This window comes from Myotis lucifugus, unplaced genomic scaffold (assembly GCF_000147115.1).
Source record: "Myotis lucifugus unplaced genomic scaffold, Myoluc2.0 scaffold_294, whole genome shotgun sequence".
NCBI classification, from domain to species: Eukaryota; Metazoa; Chordata; class Mammalia; order Chiroptera; family Vespertilionidae; genus Myotis; species Myotis lucifugus.
Genome location: NW_005871342.1, coordinates 738,333 through 764,244, shown reverse-complemented (window position 1 = coordinate 764,244; position 25,912 = coordinate 738,333). Strand labels below are relative to the sequence as shown.

Below are 25,912 nucleotides of genomic sequence, written 5' to 3'. Positions count from 1 at the left end.
ATTTACTTTTTCATGCAGCACTGCACAGATTATTTTTTACGTTTTTCCTTTATCCTCAAAGAAATTAAATACCTTTACCTGTTTTTTAATGATGAAATAATTTTAAATGATGAGTTTTAGTGTACATTATAACTTAATACATGTACTATGCAAAGATGTAACAAAATGGAATACATAGAGAATCTCTAGTATTGCCGCTGAATGTTTTATGGGTTACAATTGCTTGACTTAATTTCTTCAACTTTTTCTTCATTAGTTCTTTCATTGCTGTATCTCTTTCTTTTCTTTCTGTCACAGTCAGTCAATTTCCTTTTGGTTGGTGCTTCACGAATTTAAAATCCAGATTTTTTTTTTTTGCTTTCTGAAATATTTATTATAGAAAATATCATAAACTAGGTAGAAACATGGATACATTTATTCATCACTAGGGTTTGAGGATTATGGAAAAATAAAATACATTCAAGCTTTCCTACATAATTTTTTCTTTGTACAAACATTATATATAATCACTAGAGGCCCGATGCATGAAAGTCGTGCAAGAGTAGGCCTTCCTTCCCCTGGCTTCCCTCCAGCACCTGGGACCTGGGCTTCCCTTGAAGCCCCAGCTTCGTCCAGAAGGTCATCCGGAAGAACTTGTGGTCTAATTAGCATATCATGCTGTTATTATTATAGATACTCATCAATTCCTAAACAATGTGCATGTTTCTGCTTGTAAATGTTCACTAATATAGTTATTAAACTGCTCAAAATGATCTCCTTCTTCCTTCTCACCTGTTCAAACCTGTTTCTCATTAAATATTCAATTAAAATCTACCTTTTCTCTAGTGATTTTTCCAACCTGCTATATTTGAAGTGATTGCTTATTTTTTAAAATCTCATAACAGCTGTTGTTTGTAATTAACCATATTTTACTTTTTCTAATATCTTATTTTGCTAATTAGTCATTGATAATTAATCATTTTACTTTTCTACTGTCTGATTTTGTATTTTTATAACTGTGATCACATTTTCAAGTTAATAAATAACTATGTATTCCTATCTATATTTCAGGCTCTTTGAAGTCTCTTTCCATAGTGTCTGCTGCAGCATTTTTATTCATTTTACGTGCTTAATAAAATGTTTTTGCATTTTTTTAACTCCTCATTAAACAGCCATTTATTTTAATCCCAAAGGAAATAGTTGTGTATTTAATGAGTGGCAATATTGTGAAGTGGTTAAGTGACAGACGTATTATAGCCACATTGCTTAGATTTGAATCCCAGCTTTACCACTTAATAGTTGTAGGACTCTTGGGAAAGCCATTCAGCTGCTCTGTGCCTCAGTTTTGTCATCTGTAGTGAAGAAAATAATACCATTTTTAGAATTTTTTTTTAGATTAACCAAGAAAATAGATGTAAAATGCTCAACACATTGTTTGGCACATGTTGCCACTCAGTATATACTAGTTATACTCATGAATATTAACATGATTATTTTATAAAATAGTGAAAAGAGGCTTTAAAGTCAGATTGTTTTTGCTGATTGTGTGACCTTGGGAAACTTTTTTTTTTCCCCTCTAAAACACAATTTCGGCATTGGTAAAATGGAGATTTTTTTTGGGGGGGCTAAATGTTATTTCCTATATAAACGTGTGTGTGTGTGTGTGTGTGTGTGTGTGTGTATGTGTGTTTGTATAACATACTGTATGCAATGGGCATATATATCAACTCTCTCTAGCAACTTTCACTTTTTCTTTATTCTGAATTGCTATTGTAATTTGGGAGCCAGAAATGCAACAGGACTTCCCTCCCTCCCTCCCTTTCATCATCCCTTCTTTTCTTCCCTCCCTTCTTTCCTTCCCTTCCTCCCTCCCTCCTTTCATCCATCCATCCATCCATCCATCCATCCATCCATCCATCCATCCATCCGTGTGTCTGACAGGAACTAAAAGCAATTCAAGGGAGGGTGACTTTAGCTTTTGGTTTAGTGCCTTTAGAACCTGAATTGTGGGAAAACGTAACATGTTTTCCCAAGAGTCCATTACATTCAGAAGATGAGGACATACACAGAAACGAGTCAAAGTGTTAGTCTGGGAAACATTTTGGCGTATGAATATGGGTTTCGTAACACTGGACTGTTTTATTATCACTTGTATTGGTGTCCCACGTAAGAACACTGTTGATAACGAAGTCTTGATTTGTGCATGATGGTAGTTTTTCATTGAGTGTAAATTAGTAATGTCATCTGACAGTAGTGTAAAGGCAGTTGCTCATTGAGTTACTTATCCCTTTTCATGTAAATTATTGTAACTAGAGGACAAAAATGTAGATGCAAGCCAAATGTTAATTCTAGAGGATTGTACATTCATTTTTTTTCTACAGCGAACAATAAAACACTTCCAAAATTGTTAATATTTTTCTTTTTCTCTTAGACCAGAGAATGTTATAGTTGGGTATTCACCCTGTGAGTTGGAGTGTCTCACCTTAGGTCACATCTGAAGACTAGCAGGCAGCAGTGGTCTATCCAGCCAGTTATGAGAGGTATAGCACCACCTTGTGGTGCCTGCTATTTCCTGCCATTTACTTTTTGTGCCCTGTCATTATTACAGATCTTGATAATCAGGCATGAAAACTAAAAAAGACCTCAATTTGGCCATTATCATTTCAAAGCATATATGTGTCTTTCTATTAAACCCTTAATATTACACAAGATTTGAAATTTCATATCTTGCCTATTGTGGTAATAGGTTTAAGTATTTCAAATTCTTAGGCATATATACCATGATAGCTTTACCAGAGGGAAAGTGGGGGCGGGGGGGGGTGGTTAGTGGAGAGTACAGGGGTGGATAAATGGAGATGGAAGGATACTGGACTTGGTTTTGGTAAACATATAATATACAGGTGAAATATTGTAGAATTATAAATAAATAAAATTATAGGAATAATATTTGAGACTATTACTTTGTTTTTCTCTGAATTATATAAGATTATTGTAAAATAAGTATTTTCCTATCTTAAAATTATTTTAAACACATATTTAAGTATATTTGTTCAATTTTATTTTCATTTCTATTGTAACATATAGTATATAAACTGATTTAAAAATACATGTTCTTGCCCTGGCCAATGTGGTGCAGGTGGTTGGAACATCATCCCGTGCACTGAAGGGTCATGGGTTTGATTCCCAATCAGGGCACGTACCCAGGTTGCAGGTTTTATCCTTGGTCAGGGAGTGTGTGTGAGGCAATCGATCACTGTTTCTCTCTCACATCGATGTTTCGATGTTTTTCTCTCTCTCTCTCTCTCTCTCTCCCCCTCCCTCCCTCCCTCCCTCCCTCTCTCAAATCAATAAAAACATGTAAAAATGTTATAGTATAAAATAACATTAATGCTTAAAAGCAACATTTTCATAAAAGTCAGAATATTAATTTTCTTCCTAGGGTTTATTTTATATTTTGAATAATTGGTTCCTTAATGTTATTCTTCATTAAAATATTTTTAATTTTTTTATATTTGGCTTAAAACCAAAATATATGTTATATTCAGGATTATAGGTTCATGTAATTTCTTTAAAAATTCAGTGTTGTAGATGGACAAAATATAAACTATAGGCAGCACGATAATGTGAGTATCATAATACATTTTGTTTTTAGACAATAAAGGAATGTATACTATATATGCTGAGTCCTCATGTAATTTAAAAATGTAAATTTACTTTGAAAATTTACATTAAAAATTGACTGTATTGCTCAACCATGAATATCTGTAATAAAATTAAAGAACAATGTAAGTGTAGACTCAAATAGAATATGTCTAATTCAATACATAGGTTAACCACATAACATAGGCAGTTTGCTCATTCTAATTGAAAAGTATGGCATCTAGATTATGAAACAATGGACAGCCAAGGCATGCATTATTAGTACTTCATTACAAAGGAAAACTACTGTTTTTCTTTCAGAACACTGTGTTGTAAAGTTGATATTGTAACTAAGCCAATGCTGACTTCTTAATGTAACATTGTATTGTTTCCTTTTTATTGAATACTAACTTTCTTTTATCAAATAAGGACATTTTAAAAACTGTATCACCTTCATTTCATGAAAAACAGGACTTATTAACATTTTAAAATAGGAAGGGCATAATTTGAGAATAAAACATATTGTTTTCTAATTAGATTTTTTTATGGATTTCTTCCTATAATTGTGGATCAGTGACAGAAGCGTATTCTCTTATCATAGTGGTATAAAGCCAGAAATCAATCTCAAGAAAAAAACTGAAAAACATACAAACATGGAGGCTAAATATCATGTTACTAAACAATGGATGGGTAAACAGTGAGATTAAAAAAAAAATCAAAAGTTACCTTGAAACAAATTAAAATGAGAACAACAACCCAAAATCTATGGGACACAGTGAAAGCACTCCTAAGAGGGAAATTCATAGCATTACAGGCCTAACTACCTTTGCCAACCCCCATATGTGTGTGTGTGTGTGTGTGTGTGTATCCATATATATGTGTGTGTGTGTGTATATAAATATATATATATATATATATATATATATATATATATATGTGTGTATATATATATATACACATACATATATACATATATATTTAAGATTATAAATAATTCAGTTAATCATGAGTATTGAAATGAGAATTTTATTGAAACTTTATTAGAGGCTCTTGTGTATGGAATCAAACAAACATGGTGGAAGAAAGATGGGGGGAGGAGAGAAAGAGAGAGAGGGAGAGAGAGAGAGAGAGATTGAGATTGTTTGATTGTAAAGGCATTCTGCTGTACAAGCATTTCTCTCATAATGCCATGCATGCATTTCTGAAAAGTCTTGAATTTGACACATAAAATTAAGGGACAAGAGAAGCAGTTACTCAAGACAAATGGAACTTTATAACCAGAATATAAAGAAAAGCTATAACAGTTTTAGTAAAAATGCTAGCATAGTTAAATCTCTGGCAGTTGTAATCAGCATCCCTGTCAGGACAGCCTTAAATCCTAGGGCTCATGATTTTTTTGAGATGTAGGTCTTTGATAAATTTGCTTTCAACATTGGTTTTACCAACATGAAATAAATGAACCTATGTGTAGACTTTTTCATTATTTTTTAAAAACATAAGGTGTATGTCTTAGCATCTTCTTCTGCACTCTGGTCTTCAGGTAGCTTAACATATGGAAGGTGTAGTGATTCATGAAGTCCCTGAGTCAGTGACTGGCTACTTGAATGAAAGCAAAGTTCTTCTATGGGATTATCAGCCTTTCCCTTAGATCATCATATGTTGCCAACTCTCTTTAATTGTGAGAAAACTGATAGTTTCAAATGTGCCCAGGAAACTGCATCTGAGTCAACACACCATAACACAAACTTTTGGTTGTATATTGGCAGATATCATTGCTCTCTTTACCAAACACAATGGAAATAATTTGCTTTCAGGAACATAAATTATAACAGACTTTAAATTTAGGCTTTTAGTAGGGTCCAAACTGTTGCCACAGCAGGTGAACTATTTTGTATTTCTAATAGCAGTGTACTAGGGTTCCTATTTTTCCTTAATGCTTGCCAATATTTGTTATTTTCTCTTTATTTTTTTCCCTTCCTGAAAGTAGCCACCCTGATGGGTATGAATTAGAACTTCTTTCTGGTTTTGATTCATACGTCCCTAGTGATTAATGATGTTGAGCAGTTTTTCATGTGCCTATTGGCCATTTGTATATTCATTCCTCTTCCCTCTGTTGATTACTTGACAAGACCCTTTGAAGATCTGTGGTGTTCTGTCTCTTTGCAGCTCTTTTCTCTTTGGTACTCTTTCCTGAGAATTTTAGCCATTCTGGTTTCCCTGTTCTCTAAGCTCTGTCTCCTCTACTTGGGAGTGCTGGGTTTTGCTTGGTTCCTCTCTTTGCACTATATCCTGGAAGTTCTCTCAAGGCAGGAAGCTGGGACAATTGTAGGCACACCTCATTTGTCTTTCAGTGTTGGGATCTGCAGTCCTTTGTTGCCTGATTTCCAGTGTCTGGTATATGTCGGTTTCATATATTCCCTCAATATTTGGGTTACTTCACATGGGAAGGGTAAATCTGGTCCTATTACTCTATCTTGCCCCGATGCAAAACCCTTTCATCTTTTTTTTATTTTTTTAATCAAATTTATTGGGGTGACATTGCTTAATAGGATCATATCGGTTTCAGGTATACATTTGTATGATACATGATCTTTATATTGCATTGTGTGCCCACCACTCAAAGTCAAATCATCTATTTGACCCCCTTTACCCTTTCATCTTTAAAATGGAGAAAATGAGGCTTAGAGTATGCCAAATTCAGATCAACTCTGCTGAGATTCCTGTGAAGAATTCATATTATCTTTCCATGTACCGTCACCATCCTGGATGGTAAGCATTTGTGCTTTGGCACTTTATTGTCTGGACCTGGCCGACTCTGGTCATTGGGAGGGTGGATATATAATCAATCAGTTTACTTTGTCAAGGGTTGTAAACATTGATTATTATTCATCTGGGAGTGAAGAACTTTCTAAATTAATTTGAAGCTCTTATGTGATTACTGGCAAGGACTGAAAAATTCTCAGTAATGAAAATCACATGTTTTAAAAGAAATGGACCGAGTAATACTTACTTCATTTTAGTGATGTTGCGTTTTCTTTTTATTTGTAATGGAAATATTTCTTCTTTCCAGGAATATTAAAAGACTTTGTGAGACACACCTTCTTTTTTTAGTTTTCAATGTTAGGAAAGATTAAAAAATTATTCACATTTGTTCAAAAACAATATTCATGTAAGAACATATATTTGTTCTTAGTAAATACACACTGACATATTTAGAGGTAAAGGATGTATCCAATGTATTCTCAAGTGGATCAGTGAAAGATTCTATACATGCACGCACGCGCAGACGTTAAATGCAGGCGCTGACCCCAGCCCGCAGGCCCCAGGCCACCCAAGGCGGGTACCAGTGGGGGAGCCCCCTGATCCCCCTGCCGATCACCCCACAGATCGGCCCTGATTGCTGGCCAGGCCTAGGGACCCTACCTGTGCACGAATTTTGTGCACCGGGCCTCTAGTTTAGTTATAAAATGTTATTTCTAATTCTCAAAGGTTGTGCCTTTGTGGTTTATGTCCTGAATGCCTGATTAATTGTAAAGGGAGTGGTACCAAATAGCATTGTCCCACCTCCTCAGTTCATGCTCCACTCATTTTGTTCTTTCTGGAATGCACATTTGAGATTTCATCTTCTCCATTCACCTTGACAGTTGTAGAATAAAAATATTAACTCCTTAGAATGAGCATTTATGACCTAGTTATATGCTCTACATAGCTTAAGCTCAAGCCTTTTAAACGTGTATATTCCTAAATATTCCCTACGTATTCTGTCTTATACATGCTTTTGCACAGCTATGTCTGTTTCTGGAATGACCCGTCTTGCTTCTTGTCTAGTTAAAAAATCTCCTTCTAAAGAATTCCACTCAGAAATCACTTTATTATGTAGCTTTCCCTCTTATTTTGAGACATATATTTCTATGTTTTCTATAGTTCTGTTGGTTTTTCCCATTTGTGTGATTATTATTCTTTCTCTTTTCCACCCCATCTCCGCAGGCTCCTGAACATCTGGAGAATACTGTTAGGTCTATAAATGATAGCAATAGAATTGAAGAAAGGGAAGGAGAGTGGGTTATGTTGGCCAAATTATATACATGAAGTTAAATGAAATAGAAATAGATATAATAGATAATTTGAAATCAATTTAAGATGTCTTGGTTTCAGTCACTTGTATATCCTTTCGGCAGGAAAGTCTGGAATACTTTGATTGATAATCCCAGTAAAGTATATGTGATCTTAGGGGAGGGGTGTGATAATTCCCCACAGGGAACTGGAGTTGCTTTTACTGGAAGGAACAAACAAAAGTGTCTTCAATTACTCAGAAAGCAGAGCCTAATAGAAAGGCTTATGTGCTACTATTATTAGGGTCATAGTTATGGATTAAGTCCCAGTATTAAGGTTATGAGTCAGGAAAGGAGGGAGAGCTATAGAGGTATGGATCATCTAGTTGGCCACCACTTCTTCCCAGGATAAGCTCTTTCTGGGAAGGGTTTTCCCCACCAGTTCCCATATTCCATTGGTCGAGGTTCCACTCCTCAGGGCACTAACTTTGCTGCAGTCCAGCTTGTGCAGGAATTTATGGGCACTGTGTGAGGTGCTGCACTGTTCCATATCATGTAGTCAGCTGTGGGGGCCCGGGGCACGAACAAGAGGCATGTTGGATGGGCACAAGTCTAGGCTTTGTCAGTTTGCCCTGTATGGAGTTGGTAGGAATCCAAGTAGAGCTGGTCACCACTGCAATTGTTGGAATAAGAGACAATTTGGGTTCAAACGGAGGTATATGAGACAGGGGAAAGGAGTAGCTATCTAACAAAATGACACAGGAATAGACTCATGATAAGATATTAAATAAAATGTGTATTTAGAATGTGATGCTAATTACGTCTTTAGAAAATACACTTGTTCCTGGAGACCAGCTTCATTTGACTACAGTTTAGACATATGTGTTGAAATAACTGGGGTTTAAGTCCTTAAATATTAGATGTTTCATCTACAGAAAAATGCCCATATTAATTAAGAATACTTTTTTCTTCCTACTTTTTTGTTGTTGACTATACAATTATCACTAATTACCCTATATTGCTTTATTATTTTATAATCAGATAAAAGGCATAACAAACAGCATACATGAGGTAGTGTCACATTAGAATATTGGAAATCAGGTCAGGAAATGGATCTATTATCAATAATTAAAATGTATCTTTTAAAAAATATATGTATTTTTAAAAATGATTTCAGAGAGGAAGGGAGAAGGAGAGAGAGATAGAAACATCAATGATGAGAGTGAAACATTGATCAGCTGCCTCCTATATGCCCCCTACTGGGGATCAAGCCCACAACCAGGGTATGTGCCCTGACTGGGAATCGAACAGTGACCTCCTGGTTCATAGGTTGACACTCAACCCCTGAGCCATGCCAGCTGGGCAAAAATGTATCTTATATTGAGTAGTATTTGAAGTATTCTTTGATTTAGTGCACATTTTCAAATAATTGCTTCTGTATGAATTGAAGCCGTACTTTATAATAAGTGCTTGAAAGATAAAAGAGAAATGCAATAATTTATTCATATATTCATTCACTACATTTAGTGTTTTCCATGTGCCAAATACTGTGCTTGGCATGTATGTATATGTGTGTGTGTGTGCCCCTTGGCATGTATGTGTGTGTGTGTGTGTGTGCGTGCGTGTGTGCGTGCCCCGGGCCCCCACAGCTGACTACATGATATGGAACAGTGCAGCACCTCACACAGTGCCCATAAATACATGCACAAGCTGGAACTGCAGCAAAGTTAGTGGCCTGAGGAGTGGAACCTCGACCAATGGAATATGGGAACTGGTGGGGAAATAAAGTCAGTCTCTTCAATAAATGGTGCTGGGAAAATTAGAGAGGCACATGTAAAACAATAAAACCAGACCACCACCTTACACCATACACAAGAATGAACTCAAAATGGATAAAAGAGTTAAATATATGGTGTCCCAAAATTCACGCAATATTTGAATTTTGCGTGAGCATTAACAACAACAATAACAAAAAATAAAAGCCTAATTTTACTTGGTTTATTGAATCAGATTCTAATATCTGTTGCCCTTTGATTTCAATCCCTTCAATTTGATAAGCATTACCAAGTACCAATTATGGCCCAGGAACAGGGACAATGAAGACCAATGAAGACCACTGAAGACCACGGCTTTACGTATGTGCCAGCAAAGCCATGAAGGCCATTTACCCGATGTGCTATTCCATACATAACCCTATACGGTATACTTTATGAATCAATAAAAAATTTACAATTTTTAATTATAAACCTGTGTTTTCTATCAAAATTACTTCTTGCGTGAATTTTGGGACACCCTACACCATACACACACACACACACACACACACGCGCACACACACACACGCGCGCACACACACTAGAGATGGTTCCATCTGAGGAGGTAGATATTAAGTAAATAAAAAAATTATGCAATCGTAATGTTAAATAGTAAGAGACAAAAATACTGTGATAAAAAATAGAGTAGAAAAAAAACTGGTTTGATAGGGTAGTCAGAGACAGGCCTCTGTGTGGCATGACAGATAGGTGATTGAAGGGACAGCAAAGAATTTGAGGTGTTCAAGGTTAGCTGTAGTATAATCACCAGGGAGAGTGCTGGAGGAGAGATGGCAAAGAGAGGTGAGAGTCAGATGGGCATGGCTTTATGGGCTATAAGAAGTTTTGATTTAATGTGAAGGAGGTTGGGTAGGCAATATTTAAGCAGAGGAATAACATAATCTGGCTTATCACCTAAACACATTACATCTTTATATATTTACATGTGTTGTTTCTTAGGTTTTTATTATAAAAGTAATTATATTTTATTTAGTATAATTTGGAAAGTTAAAAAAATCTGTAAAGCATATAAAAGATTAATCCATCACCCAAAACATACCATTTAAATTTTTAAACATATATTCTTCCAGTTTTTTCCCCTGGTATTTATTTTATCTTATATTAAATTATATTTAGAAAATCTGTTTATATCATAAGAATTTTCCCATTATCAGAGTCTTCAAAACACCATTTTAAAGATTAAAATATTTTGTCACTTGTCCACATCAAAGTTTTCTTAACCATTCCTCATTTTTTTGGAGATCTAGATTACTTCATATATTTTATATTATTTACATCTCTCTGATGATTAGTGACCTTGGGCATTTTCATGTCTATTGGCCTTGGTTGGTTGAAGCATCGTCCTGTCCATAAGTATGTCCTCTCTGGAGAAGTGTCTATTCAGGTCCTTTGCATACAATGGAATAAAGTCATTCTCTTCAATAAATGGTGCTGGGAAAATTAGAGAGGCACATGTAAAACAATAAAACCAGACCACTAACTTACACCTTACACAAGAATGAACTCACAATGGATAAAAGAGTTAAATGTAAGTCATGAAACCATAACAATCTGAGAAAACATAGGCAGTAAAATCCCAGACAATATTTTTGCCGATAATGTCTCTGAGGTCAAGGGAAACTCAGGAAAAGATAAACAAGTGGGACTACATCAAGCTAAAAAGCTTCTTCACAGCAAAGGAAACCATCCTTTGATGGTTTGGAAAGAGAGCTCACTATATGGGAGAACATATTTGCAAATGATACATCTGATAAGGGATTAATTTCCCAAATATATAAAGAACTTACACAAGTCAACATCAGGAGGACAGACAATCCAATTAAAAAATGGGCAGATTACCTGAATAGACACCTTGCTAAAGCTCCATAATTTTTTTTGAAAGTCTCACACGATGATAATTTTTCCATTGATTTGTAGAGAGAGTGGAAGGGAGGGAGGTAGGGGGGGGGGGAGAGAGAGAGAGAGAGAGAGAGAGAGAGAGAGAGAGAGAGAGAGAGAGAAATATCCATGTGAGAGAGACACACAGATTGGTTGCCTCCCTCATGCACCCCTACCACGACTGGGGAACCTGCAACCAAGGTATGTGCCCTTGACTGGGATTTGAATCTGAGACCCCTTGGTCCACGGTACAATGCTCTAATCACTGAGCAAACCAACCAAGGCATAAGCTCCATTATTTTTAAAGGGATAAGATAGTATGGAATTAATATGCTTCATAATTGTTATTGGTTTTAATAGCTATAGCAATTATTCATTAATTTTTTTGTTTTATATACTCATTCCATATTAATATTATATATTCCAGAAGACTCTAATCCAGTTTGTTACCCAGGAATGGTAATAACTTACTCCTTTAAGTGTATGAATTTGATTTAATATTGGAATGCTGTTCAGAAATTGGAACTCTTTGAATTTTAAAGACTCTACTTTATCAACTAATCCTAAGATACATATAAACTTTGTAACCTTGGGAGTACTGTGTAAGGTTTACTGTTGCCTGCTCTTCAATTTTACATGTATCTTATAGTGTTATATGCCTGTGTTACAGAGGGAAGATGTGAAAACTGGGTCAGGTAGAATAAAGCTTTTGCATGTTTCAGAGACCTGCTATTCTTTACGGTGTTCTATATGGTATAAATAGAATAAGAATCTAGATAATCATTAAGTAGTATTTTTGGAAAATGATAGGTTGGCTAAAGTAAATATGCATATTTGTTTTTTGTCTCAGCCTTGAGTTTTTTTCTCCAAAATGCAATCCAAATTAGGAGAAGAAATCATTTTAGTTTCAGGTTACTTAGTGAAAAACATATATATTGGGGATTTTTTGTTTTGTTGGTTTGATACTTGCAGGAGAGCAATTTTCTAAACATTTTTGTTTATGTCTGGAAATGGTGATCCAAGGGTTCTTGTATAAAAACAGCTGCCTTAATTTCAGAAAAATTGAAAGAGATTACTTGGCTGGAGAGGATGACTGATGGATGGCAGTATCTTTACTTAGGAATGCTAGAAATCTATCCTCTGATTTATTACACGAGATCCTAGATGAAATGAGAACTAATGATGTTAACTATCAAAAAATACATGCTTGTCTGGTCTTGATCAAAAGAGCTTTGCTTTTAATTTCCAAGTTAAGATTTATTATTATTAATAAAAATTTTAGTAATCAAGGATTTTTAAATCAAAATGTGCACTCTGCTTCCCAGTTAGTCATGATTTTGAAAGGATCTTTTCCAACCTTTACTGGTCCATAGAATTTAAAAACTAGGTAATACTTACTGTGGGTGACTGAAGATTCTTAATCTATTTAATTTTCTGAATTGTTTTACTTGTAGTGAATCAAGGTTTTGCTTTTGTTTCTTCCATGAACCAAAAGTTTCATTGAAATTCAAAATTGATCATAAAAATGGTGATGTAGTTTCTGGGTTTTAGAGTGTAAGTAATATAATAATATATTTGAATTATAAAGTGGTATGTTTGTTCTACCTTGGTTTGTATACATCATGGTTTGTACTTGTAGTTCATCTTTTTCTACAGTATATCCTATGTGTATTCACCCACATACATTCAGGCATATCGCTATTTTATCTTTACGTATGTATGTATATTATATATAAGCATATTTTATGTTTAAATACATGCATATATAATACCTGAAATTTCTGTGAAATACTCTTGTGTTTGCACCCTTTTTTCACTTTAAATGTACTATTCTGCACTTATTTTTGTGTCATTACATACATCCATGCTTCATCATTTAATAGCTGGCTGAATGGTGTTCCCTTAAATAAATTATCATAATTTGACTCTGGATATTGATGTTACTCACATATTTTTGTTACTGTAAAGCTACAGATGAGCATCTTTGTGCATGTATATAATTTAGATAGCATCTAAGGTATTATTATAAGAGTCCAAGAACTAAAATAGCTGGATCAGTGAGTATGTATATTTAAAATTTTAATAGGTAATTCCCAAGTGGCCTTTGAAAAGACTTTACCAATTTCCATTTCTTTTAGCAGAACATGAATTTGCTTCATCCTTCAGAACTTTATCAGTAATAGAATTTCACTCATTTAAACTCATGCTAATCTGTCACTGAAAAATTATTGTTTAACCTTGAATTTTTTTTGGCTGCTAGTGAAGGCCTGTTCTATTTATTTTGTGATTTGTTTATTTATATTCTTTGCCCATTTTTTCTGTTTGGTTGTATGTATTTTTTTCTTAGTAATTTTTAGGAGGTCTTTTGTTGTGAATATTATCTTTTTTATGTATTTTCTAATATTTTCTCCTAGTTTGCCTTTTGCCTTTAATTTTGTTTGTGCTATCTTTTATCATCTAGAAGTTCTATGCTTTTTATTGTCAAAGCTGTCTATAATTACCTTTATGGTTTTAGTATTTTATGTCATTATGAACATAAAGTTGGGGAATAAAACTTAGAAACATTACAATGTATTAATTATTGACTCTTCTGGGTTGAGGTTACCATTAAATCTCATTTGTGTATTCTGTGCCAATTGAGAATAAGACACACGAGTCATCAGATAGGATACCAATTATTAACTTGAATTTGTACTGGGGAGAAAAATGGAAAACAACAGCTGGAAAAATAAAAGAAACAAACACAATCTTGATAAAATCAAATTCTTCTGCTTTCTCTGTTCCTGAACTGGACTGGAGAAAAACATGCAACCCGGATGAGTTGACTCCCTTTGAATTCATGGCCAGGAGCACAGATGGATGCTCAGTGTTGTAAAGCAGTAGGATGTGTTACTATTTCACACATTCGGTAGTTTCCTAAAGCACTCATAACCTCCTCTGCCATCCTATTCTCAACTGAGAAATTTTAATTGTCAGTGGCTAAAATGAGCTCTTATAATAAATACTTAGTATTGCAGTGGGCCAGAGAATGAGAAGGTCTGTGTAGGAGTCTTAATGGCTAATTTGAATCAAGGGTGTGCAGAGAAGTTAGATAGATGGAAAGAAAGAAGTACACATGTACATAAATAGATATTTATTAATATCTTAATATGGTTTGAATTGGACTTAAAAGGATCATTGGCAAGTCAGAGGGCAGAGAAGGAATCTAGGATAAGCTGAAAAATAAAATAAGTGCCCTGTTATATAATTTTACTTCCAGTTACCACCATCCTGTTCTTTGTGCTCAATGGGTATATATTTTACTTCTGGGTACTGTATGAACTCCACATTGCATTGTTATTTCTACCTTAAAAAGTTAAGTGTGTTTTTAAAGAGACTTAAAGAGGTCTATGTGTGTATAATTGCAACTGTATATATTTAGAATATTTTTAAGAGGTTCTCTTTATATACCAACATATTTCCTCTTTCTGGTTCCTTCACTCCTTTTCTAGAATTGAGCTTCTATCTGGTATAATTTTCTTTCAGCCTAGCACTTTACTAATCATTTCTAGTAATGCAAGCCTTTGGAGACAAATTATTTTGTTCTTATTTTGTCTTGAATTTTTTTGGGGGGGCGCCAGGACCAATGATCACCAGCTGCCCAAGTACCAAAAAATTATGCTTCCTAAATCTCTTGATGCCAATTCCGCACACAGAGCAATCAAGCTGCTCTACCTGTGCCACTACGACAGAGGCCCTTTTTTGTCTTAATTTTTAAGAATACTTTCAATGGAAATAGAAATCTAGGTTGTCTTTTCTTTTTTCAGCACTTTAAAAATATCATTCCATTACTTTCTAGCCACCATTGTTTCTCATGACACATTATCCTTCCCATGGTAACCTTATATATATTGTCTTTCTTTCTTGGAGTGATTTCAAATATTTTCCTTTTGATTTTTTGCAGTTTGATCATTATGTGTGTAGATCTGGGTTTTCTTTTATTTATTTTTGGGGTTTGCTAAGCTTTTTTGATCTGTCAGTTGATACCATTCTTCAGTTTTGGAAAGAATTTTTGAAATAATTCTTCACCTCTGATATTGTATTTTTAAAATTCTAATATTTCCATTTGGCTCTTTTTACTATTTTTTAGTCTGTCTGCTGCAATTACCCTTCAGCTCGTGCATGTTTTCACTGTGTTCTTAAAGGACCATAGTTGTTTTAAGGTCCCTGTTTGGTAATTCTGGTATCTGCACACCCCCTACCTTTGGGACTAGTGCTAGTGACTGTTCTTGCTTTGGATAATAAGTCATTTCTTCTTGTTGTACAGTGTGTTTCATAATTTTTGAAAATTGAATGGCAACCATTATGTGTAAAAGGAATAATAGAGCCTACTTACTAGTAAATAAGGTTTATGCCCTGCAAAAAGACAAGCCTCTTTCTGTCATGTTAGTGGTGTGATTGCGTTGGTTCTGGGCTTTGTTTTCTATCCTGTAGTTGAGCTGTGTCCAGTTCTTGCTTTACTTATGTTTACTGCAGGCTTCATTTTGTTTGAGAGCAGGATCAGCATATTTCTTTGGTATGGTTTGTGATTTTTCTCTCAGTTCTCCTGACCTACCCCTCAGACTTCAGCAAGCCTTGTTCACCTGTTCGTACATGAGATCTCTTTTAGTGCCTCTTCTCTTCTCCTGGTCATAGATTGCCCTGCTTGATGCCCACCGAAAAGTTCAGAGTGCCTGCGGGATTTCTTTTAGTTCTTTGCCCTCAGACTTTATTAAAGCTCCACAGACCTGCATCTTGGTGGGATCTTTCTCATCTTCCGTTCCATCCCGTCCCACCCATCAGTCTTAAGAGCATTTGCTGGAGGCTTGTTGAAAAGTGATGGCAGGTCGGTGGACTCCCCTCTGTCTAGGATTGTCAGAGATTCGAAACTGTGATGCCAACCCCAAACATTTAAATATTTGTTAAAAGTTCAGTTGTTTTCTTCTTGTCAGCTTTCTTCTCCTTCTGTGTGCCAAGAATGAAAGCTGATATTTATTCCTTTTCTCTTATGCTGGACCCCGGCACGGGGCCTTTCACTTTTACAGTTTTTGTTCATTAGGTTTCTTTGGAACTGCTGTCTGATGAATGTTGAAAAGCTTTGATAGGTTGTATGGGTGATTCTTATTGTTATGATAGAATAGAGTTCTCTTATGATTCTCTGTGCCCTAAGGGAAGGGAAATTGTTAGTAAGCAACATGAGCTACCATACACACATACCTCAAATTCTGGTTTCATTTACATTAAATTTAACAATTACCTTGGATAAAGTTGCTAGTAGTCGGTAGCTCACACCTGCTCTGTCATTTCTTAGACTGTGATTACTCATCTTGACTTTATTACCCTCCCTTGTTTTTGAAGTATCGATCCTTTTTTGTTTACTGAACTGTCTAGCCAGAATTCTTGAAATTATTCTTAGAAGATTAGCAAATACTTTCTTAAGAGCTATACAAATCTAAAGAAGTTCTTACTTTGCTATAGCAGCATAATAGAAAAATAGTAAGTTTTAAACTTAGATGTAAATTATTGTCTGTGTTTTTTGTTTGTTTGTTTGTTGTTTTTTGTCTCGTTCATTTGTTCAAGATAAATGCCAGGTACATTTTACCATTTATTAGTTGGTATTTTACAAGACAGTATCATTGGTTGACAAGGTTTCTGTAGCTGACAAGAAGAATGTATGTGTAATATTAATGCTCTGCAACTTTGGTCTCTGTCTCTTACTTTAGTTCTCATTTTTTAGCTTTTAGGATGTAACAAAAAATGGCTGTGGTGCCTTGGTTTAACTAATTGGTGAGGCCTGAGTGGAATGTGGATAAGTGAACCATTTTGGCAGTGAGCAGAGAAGTAAAGCACACTTTTCTCATTAGTTGTCTCCCAGGCTAAAATTAAACAGAGTAATATATTGCCAAATTTTAGTGATTTATGGGGGATCTGTTCTGAGTCAACTCAGTATCAGACTAATTGTCTGCACACTTATATGTTAGAGCTTTTGTGTTATTTTTAAAGGCTGTGTCTTGTAAATTGAGTATAATATGAAAATATCTCTTTAGATTTAACAGAACATTACCTCTAAATATAATTTCAACTAAATTGATGTTAAATTAATAGATGATTCTGTTTTATCACCTATGTAACATTCATGAAGTTCAAGTGTGGTGGAGTCATTTGGGCATTTTTTGGTATAATATAATCATATACCTTATATGAACATTTACTGGTGAAGTACTTTTTAAAATGTTCATTATAATAAAATAAATGAGACTTTCAAGATTAATTTTTCTTGTGAAAATATTTTCACATTTGTTTTTCTTTTCCTTTCTCTAAAATTTTAATTGAAAAGGTATGCAAATAATTTATTGAGAAAGTTTTTAAAAATTTACTCAGCACATTTAGTTTCTGGCATATCTGAAAAGACTTTTAAAATAACTTGCCTAATATGGAGAATGTCTGTAATTTCTTAATTTACTTTTGTCTTTAGCAGCTTTGAATACTTTTAAATATATATATACTGATTTGTTTGTATAGGATTTTTATGTATTTTTCATCATAAATAAAAAAGTTTATATGTGGCTTAATAATTGAGATGGATGATAGTAGAGAGAATAAAACTTGATATATTTATTTTCAAAAATCAATTTAAAATTTTCCCATTAACATCTTTTAAATATAACATTTGATAGTTTTAAAAGAACATATATAACATATATAAGTTTTGAGGTAAAATCATGTAATGAATACCATTGTTTGCTAAGAAGTTGATTATTTGCTTTTTTTAAAAAAAATATTTTTATTGATTTCAGAGAGGGAGAGATAGAAACATCAATGATGAGAGAGAAGCATTGATTGGCTGCCTCCTGCACAACCCCTACTGGGGACCGAGCCTGCAACCCAGGCATGTGTCCTTGACCGGAATGGAACTTGGGACCCTTTAGTCCATAGGCCGACGCTCTATCCACTGAGCCAAACCACCAAGGCGATTATTTGCTTTTTTTATTCCTCATATAATCTTTTTTTTCCTCCATTTGGGATGCGTTTCTGATCTTTTTTCCTTCAGTGTTTTGTAGCTTCTTTTCTGTTTGCCTAATATAGGTCTACTTTTAATCATCCTGTTTGAATTCATTGGGTTTCTTGGGTTTGAGGCTTACTACCTTTCAACAATTATGTAAAATTCTCAGCTGTTATTTTTTTAACAATATTGCCTTTTACCCATTCTTTAGTAGCTCCCTCTGAAATCTAATTAGACATATGTTTGATCTTCTTATGAGTCCCCATGTCTCCTAACATCATTTTACTAGTTTTCTTTCATTTTTTTCTCAGATGCATTATTTTAAATTATCTTGTGTTTCTTGCATTTCACTATTTTTTCTTCAACTATAATCTGCTGTTTAACCCATCTAGTGAGGTTTTTACTTCAATTATATCAGTCTTTCTGTAATTTCCATTTTTCTTTAAAATATGTTGTTTGCTACATTATCATTGTCTGCTCCTCTTTATGAATCCATACTTTTGTATTTTAAACAGCTGTTTTATGTTCTGTATTCAGATATCTCCAGTACTTGAAGGTCTAAATGTGTTGTTTGTTGATTTTTTTTTGCTCTCTCTCATGCTGATTTTGTGTTATGAGTACTATTCACAGATATTAATTTGTGCTGTTACATGACAATGAATGGGAGACTTTTTTCAAAGAAAATTTTATTTTGTTTTTTTGCTGGTGGTTAGCAGGATATTTCTCAGCAAGACATTCTAAGGCTCCTCTACTTCTATTTCTCTTCCCAGTTCTTTCTCATGGCAAGTGTACCTGTTTTATAATGTTCCCTTTTCAAAAGGTAACTAGTTTCAACTCTTTCCAGTAATTATTTTTGTGTTTATATACGTATTTTTAAAATAACATGGTTTTTGTTGCTCTTTCTTAATTGTTCATTTTAGAGCACTATTTATTTGAAGTCTTACTGTGGGAAATAATAATTGGCCAACTTTCACCCTATTTAGCATCCATCATACATCTCTCTTATACACCCATGGTCTCACTACTATATCATAGGTTTGATTAATCCAGTACTTCATTTTTTTTTAGAATTTACATAGTTCTGCCTACAAATATTACTTATGTCACAGTAATGTTGTATCCTATAAATGGTTATCCTTGCCTTTTTAACATTTGTTTTTCCTGTATTTAATAATCGTGTTTGTTAAGTTTTCCATGTACCTGTCACTGATTCACTGTTGCCATCCTGGGGATTCCCATCGTTTTCCTCCTGTGTTGGATCCCTTGTCTTCTGGATCCCATTGTTTTCTTCCTTATTATTATTATTTCTTTTGGTGGACCACATTCTTTATTGTTAATGATATGTTATTTGTGTTGTTTTTTTATATTTATGCCAATACTAATTGTAAAGTTTTATTACAGTGGGCTTGTGTGATAGGAAGCAGTTCATAATAATTTAAATCTAATTGTAATTTCATTTCTCTATTTGGATTTTAGAAAAGTGTTTTAATCTTTAAGATTGAATTATACTTGAATTTAAATAAATTTCTTAAATTGTTTATTTATTTATTTTTATTTTTTCTAATGTAAACATTTATTTAAAAAAATACTACAGAGGAGAGATGTGGATTCAAAAAACAGAGTCACACACCGAAACAAAATGTACTGGACCAAAAACAAGAAAGAGAGAGAAACACCATAGGCATTGGAGAAGGGAGGGGAGTGGAAAACTATTTACATGTCATTTATAAAAGAGCAAGTCTACAAGAGTGTAATGCCAAAGTATAAATGCAAAATATAGTGGCACATCATGTGAAGAAGGAGGAGACCAGCACCTCACGGAAACAGGAGGCGAGGGGCCTGGGGGTCGGTTTGCTTTGTCTACAAGGCCGCTGGCGGTATGCTAGCACCTCCCTCAGTCTGTGCAGAACAGCAGTCTGAGGGGGCAAAGAGGTGATGTGCTGTGAGAACAGTATCAAACAATCCAGAGAAATAAAATACAAGTTTGGGTGATTAGTGTAAAAACAGGGCCTGTGTGAGGTCACGGGCAGAAGGTGTGGGGAGCAGAAGGTAGGTTGTTCATTTAAATGTGTTCAGCTAATTTTTTTTTTAAATTAAAAGCTTTAAAATTTTTTCTCTTATGATTTTCTCCCCACTCTGCCACATTTTTTAGTTTTCAGATTTGGAGGCGAATTCTATTTCTCACCTAATAATATTTTTTGAGAAAATGAGTTGTCGTAAAACAAAGGCAGTATTCAAAAGAACTCCCACTGCATACCATAATACTGTGTTTTTCTTACTACTTGGGGATGACAGTCTCAGGTGTAGTTAAGTTGCTAGAATTGTTTGAACACTGGATATCACTTTGGGAAAGTCCTGTTTTATTTCCCCTTGATAAAAGCATTTTTAAACCTTGTTATGTATACTACTGATATTTGAGAAATAGAAGAATTTAGGTCCTCAGGAAGAATTTGCATTCTATTACAGAAAAAAGTATATTAAATTGTATTTTCCAATTGACTTCATTTATGGGTCCCCTTTTGCAATCACCTTGTATTTTTCTTCTCCCATCATTTTTTTCCTGACATGTATTTGAGTGAACCGTTACTCATCAGCACATGCATTGGTACATGGATGGGGGACTTGCTTGTGTTGTCTCAGCATGCTGCTTAGGAATCTGTACTGACTCTGGGTCCTTGGGAGAAGTAGCACTGTAAGGTGGAACAGGAGTATACATGGCAAATTTTGCCTGTTTGAAAATTCTGTGCAAAGCTTTGAAAAAGGGGAAATTTCTCTTTTGCTCCCTGTCCTCCATCCTATTTCCAGCTCTGTGTGCTTCATTTCTCATAGGACTCAGTATTGATACTAATTTCACTAATACTGATTGTTTAAATAATCTGCAATATTTTAGAACAAATGGGCTTTCCCCATCTAACCTATCTAGCATTTATCCTGACTTTTTTCAGCCCCTACCTTGTGGCAGGTACTTTTCTAGATGCTGGAGATAAAGTTCAGGGCAAAACTGACAAATACGCCTTCTTTCATATTTTATACATCATTGTGGTGCTAATATTTTTATCAAAAAACATAGGTAGAAATGCAAAACCTTATTTATGAACCTATATAACTAATACATAAATTAAAAATGGGATATTCTGCTTTAGTTAAGTTCTGTCTGAGCTAATTTTTATCAGAGAGGGATAAAAATATTTAGTTGGTAGGATTGAATTACAACTTGTTGCACCTCAGCCTTGTGTATGATGTCAGAATGTTAGCCTGTATTTCATCTAGGCAGCTCCCTTTCTCTGCTTCTGAAGAGTTAAAGCTGTAATGTACAATGATTTATTGAGTGATTATAATTATGCTTCCTTTCACATCCTGAATTAGTTTTGTAAGGTAAACAAAAAAGGAGATAATATTCCATTCTCACGGCCAATATAGAAATTGGTGTTTGCCTAAAAATATTAAGCTTATTATTTTTTAAAGACAAATGTACTTTTTAAAATTTAGTAACTGTTTTTGCTTTTTTTCTGCAGTTCACATATGACACCCGCAATCCCAACACTTAGATTTTTTTCTCTTCTGAATTCTCCCCCCCCCCCCCCGACTTATGTCAAAAAAGCATATGCAGTCTCATAGGTGGGGACACGCAGGGCCACAAACATCCTGGCTCTCCAGCACTGGAACCTGGGCTTCCCCTTAGACTGCACCCACGCCTGTCTGCACTGGGGCTCTGCCCTAGTCCCATCACTCTGAGGTGTCCTTAGGCTAGAAATGCCAAGCAGGTTCATGTATGTGTCAACTCTGAATAGATATGGGGGCTGCCTGGAGCCCAGGGGTGACGCTATTGAGGCAGGCAGTGTCTGGGTTCCATTACAGAGAACACAGTGCTTGACTGGCAGTGTCTTCCCTGGCAATACCCACTTGACTTGTCTGGAATGGGATATTGGGGGAACAGGCTGCATGCCAGCCACCAGCTCAGCTCAGAAAGGGGCAAGGCGTTCATGCCATCCTTGCTCTGGTGGTTTTTCTCACTGGCCAGGTGGCTGCACGTGCAGCTTCTCCTCCCCTCAGGGCAGTTTCCTCCAGGCAGAGAGAGCTGGCGGCTGTCCACATGAGTTAGATGCACCAGAAATGACCTTAACCTTTGGGTAAGCTCTCAGTAATTTCCAGTCCAAACTGAAAAGGTTCATCTTCAGTGCTACTGAGAAACTAGAATAAAAGGATAGTGTTACTCTCACCGAGTTCCAGAATGAGGGCACACTCCTTTGAAAAGCGCTGCCTTCACAGAAGGCACAAGGGGGTGTAAAACAACGTTTCTAGAAAATACCAAAGGCACCAAACAAGACCCAAACATGGCCTTTCATGTCCCTTGGTGTACTCCATACCCCAGCCGCAGGGATGGGGGGGACTTCGGCCTGCGGACTTTGGGGATGTCACAGTGCTCCCTGAGTGCCTCTGGGTGTCTGGTGAATTCCTCCACTCTTTGCTTGTGGGTTTTGGAGGTTTTCTTCAGTCATTTCCATTTGCTGCCTCCTCTGCGTCGTTTTCGAAGGCTGCCTGGGCCAGGGTCCGCTTGTCCAGGCCATGCCACTTCTCTGTTCTTTTTGCTCGTTCCCCTGATCACCAGCAGTTTCACAATGTCTTTGTCCTTTTCTTTTTCCTCTTGGTCACGCCAAGCTCTGCTATGCCTCTCAGCTTCTAGGGCCCCTTTTGGACCTGCTCATAGGCTGCCAGGGCGCCTGTCCAAGACAAATGCACTTTTAATGAGATGATTCACATTCCATAAAATTCCTTGAAGCACATAATGTAGTGATTCTTAGCATACAGGGTGGGGCAAAAGTAGGTTTACAATTGTGAGTACATGAAGCACAGAGTTTATGCTTGTATTATTTATTAATTATTGTATTATTTTTTCATACAAACAACTGTAATTCTACTTTTGCCCCACCCTGTTTTTGCAAGGTTGTATAACAAATCACCATTTGCTAATTCCAGAACATTTTCATTACTCCTAGAAAAACCGTGTATCTATTAGCAGTTATTTCTCATTGTTCCTTACCCTTGGTTCTGATAGTCACTAATCTTTTTTGTCTGTAAGGATTTGCCAGTTCTGGCCATTTCATATAAATGGGATCATGCAGTATGTGATTTTCTGTGGCTGGCTTTTTCATGGTCTTTAAGGTTTTTCTGTTTTAGCATGCATCATTCATTTTTATGGATAAATACTTTTCCATTGTATGACTTTGCCACATTTTGTTTATCCATTCAATAATTCATGGACACTTGTGTTGTTCCCACTTTTTAAACTATTGTGATTAATGCTGCTATGAATATTTATGTACAAATTTTTGCATGGACACACGATTTCAGTTCTCTTGGTACTAGTATACGGTATATCTAGGAATAGAATTGTTGTGTCATATGGTAACTGCTTTTGGAGAAAATATATCAAAATGTTTTTCAAAGTATTTGTGCCATTTTTACTTTTCCTCCAGCAATGTCTGAGGGTTTGTCACCACTTGCTCTTTGTCTTTTTAATCATATTTATCCTAATCAGGGTGAGGTGATGTCAAGCTTATTATTTTTTATGAGGAATTATAACAATTTTTACATCTTGCTTTTTAGGTGCCGTACTGCTTTGTAGTGTACAAGGACTAGCAGTTAATATTGATCCAGTCTTATACACCTGGCTCATTTATCAGCCTCAGAAACGAACCAGTCGGCATATGCAGCAGGTGAGAAATTTTTATAATTTTCTCAATGAATAAATCTTTTTTCTATCATTTATTAGAGTTATATATGGTATTTCTTCTATTGATTTCATTTATGGACTTGGCAGAATTCTTCGGTCTCCTATTTTACCCCTTTTAAGCATTTCTATTCTTTAAAGAAGAGTTTCATTGATAATTAAAGGTGTTTTCTGTACAATTGCTTGTAAAGCAGATACATGACAGAGGCTAGTTGAGGTAGGTCATCCTATTTTACTGTCCTATTTTTCCTCATAGTGCCTACATGTTTGTTCTCAGAGTGTTAGATACATAAACATTTCTTAGTAAGTGTTAGTTTTCCTTTTTGTTATTTTGACATTTCTTCTTAATCTTTAGTTTTATTAACCCACATGTATTGGGCACCTAACCCTGGGATTAGGATAGTTGGTGCAAAAAAGTTGGAATATGTGTTTGTTTAAAAGGATATAAATTAAAAAGTAAATAGTAGCTAACTGTGGTTTCTAGAATACTTAAGTATAATTTTCCATGTCCTGATACTTAAGTGTAATTCTGACAGATGGGTTTTATTCCCATTTTAAAGATGAAGAAATTAATGCTTATTTACACTTTCTTACCTATTGTCACAAATCCAGTAAATGACAGAACTTAGAATTTAAGGTCAAATTTACGCAATATTTAATTTCCCATTGACTTAATTGTAGTTTTGTAATATTCTACTTGGAATACCTTTATATCGTTTTTTTCTGGAGTAACTTAAACCTAGTTTGTAGGAGAAAAATGTACATTTTTAGAATTACATTAGAATATAAAAATTCACTAAAAAGTACAACTTATATATCAAGGAGCATATTTTAAATGTTTTTCTTCACTTTGTTCTAATTTCATTTGAAACTTTTGCCTCTCTCCCCCATGCCATTCTTTCTTTTTCAAATAGTTCCAGACTTTGAGACAGTATACTAGATACCTGGGCTAAGATATAAAAGTCATGGTTGAAAATATCTCTCCCTCTAGAGCTTTTTATAGTTTATTGGAAAATATTATTTTTTTATTCTTTTTTAAATTTTATTTTATTGTTAAAAGTATTACAAATAATAGTACGTATGTCTCCTTTTTTTCCCCATTGACCTTCCCCCGGCCTCCCCTACCCGCCGGCAGATGCCCTCACACCCCCTAGCTCCCCAGTGTCTTGCATCCATTGGTTATGCTTATATGCATGCATACAAGTCCTTCAGTTGATCTCTTGCCTCCCCTCCACAACACTCCCCAGCCTTCCTGCTGTAGTTTGAGTCTGTTCAATGCTTCTTTGCCTCTGTATCTATTTTTGTTCATCATTTTATAATGTTCTTTATATTTCACAAATGAGTGAGATCACGTGGTATTTTTCTTTCGCTGACTGGCTTATTTCACTTAGCATAATACTCTCCAGTTCCATCCATGCTGTTCCAAATGGTAAGAATTCCTTCTTCTTTACAGCAGCATAGTATTCCATTGTGTAGATGTACCACAGTTTTCTAGTCTACTCATCTGCTAATGGGCACTTAGGCTGTTTCCAAATCTTAACTATTGTAAATTGTGTTGCATGCCTCAGTTTCACTTATTTGCTTTCTTGGCGATTCCTCTTTTTCTTTCCTCTGGGGATTGTTTCGTTGTCTCCCCATTCTAACTATCACCAGGAGGTCCAAATGCCGAGTTGCAGGGGCCTGAGCCATGTGCAGTGGGAGCGTCGTGCCACCCAAGTGTCACTGAAGAGCTCCAACACCAAGATGTGTGGCTGCCGTGCGTCTGTGGGAGCCACACACC

At 35.3% G+C, this 25,912-nt stretch overlaps 1 protein-coding gene, 1 non-coding gene and 1 pseudogene across 2 annotated transcripts in view; 1 reads left to right on the top strand and 2 right to left on the bottom strand.

The window, feature by feature from the left end:
- VPS13B (vacuolar protein sorting 13 homolog B) overlaps positions 1-25,912 on the top strand; it is a 583,949-nt gene that overhangs the window by 181,818 nt on the left and 376,219 nt on the right. The window contains exon 21 of the mRNA XM_023763624.1: positions 24,009-24,118. Coding sequence (XP_023619392.1) covers positions 24,009-24,118 — 110 coding nt within the window. The remainder of the gene's footprint in view (positions 1-24,008; positions 24,119-25,912) is intronic.
- Positions 14,990-15,122, bottom strand: LOC111828192. The gene has a single exon (XR_002831978.1). It is a non-coding gene; the product is annotated as a U11 spliceosomal RNA (small nuclear RNA).
- On the bottom strand, positions 22,744-23,554 carry LOC106699043 (annotated as a pseudogene).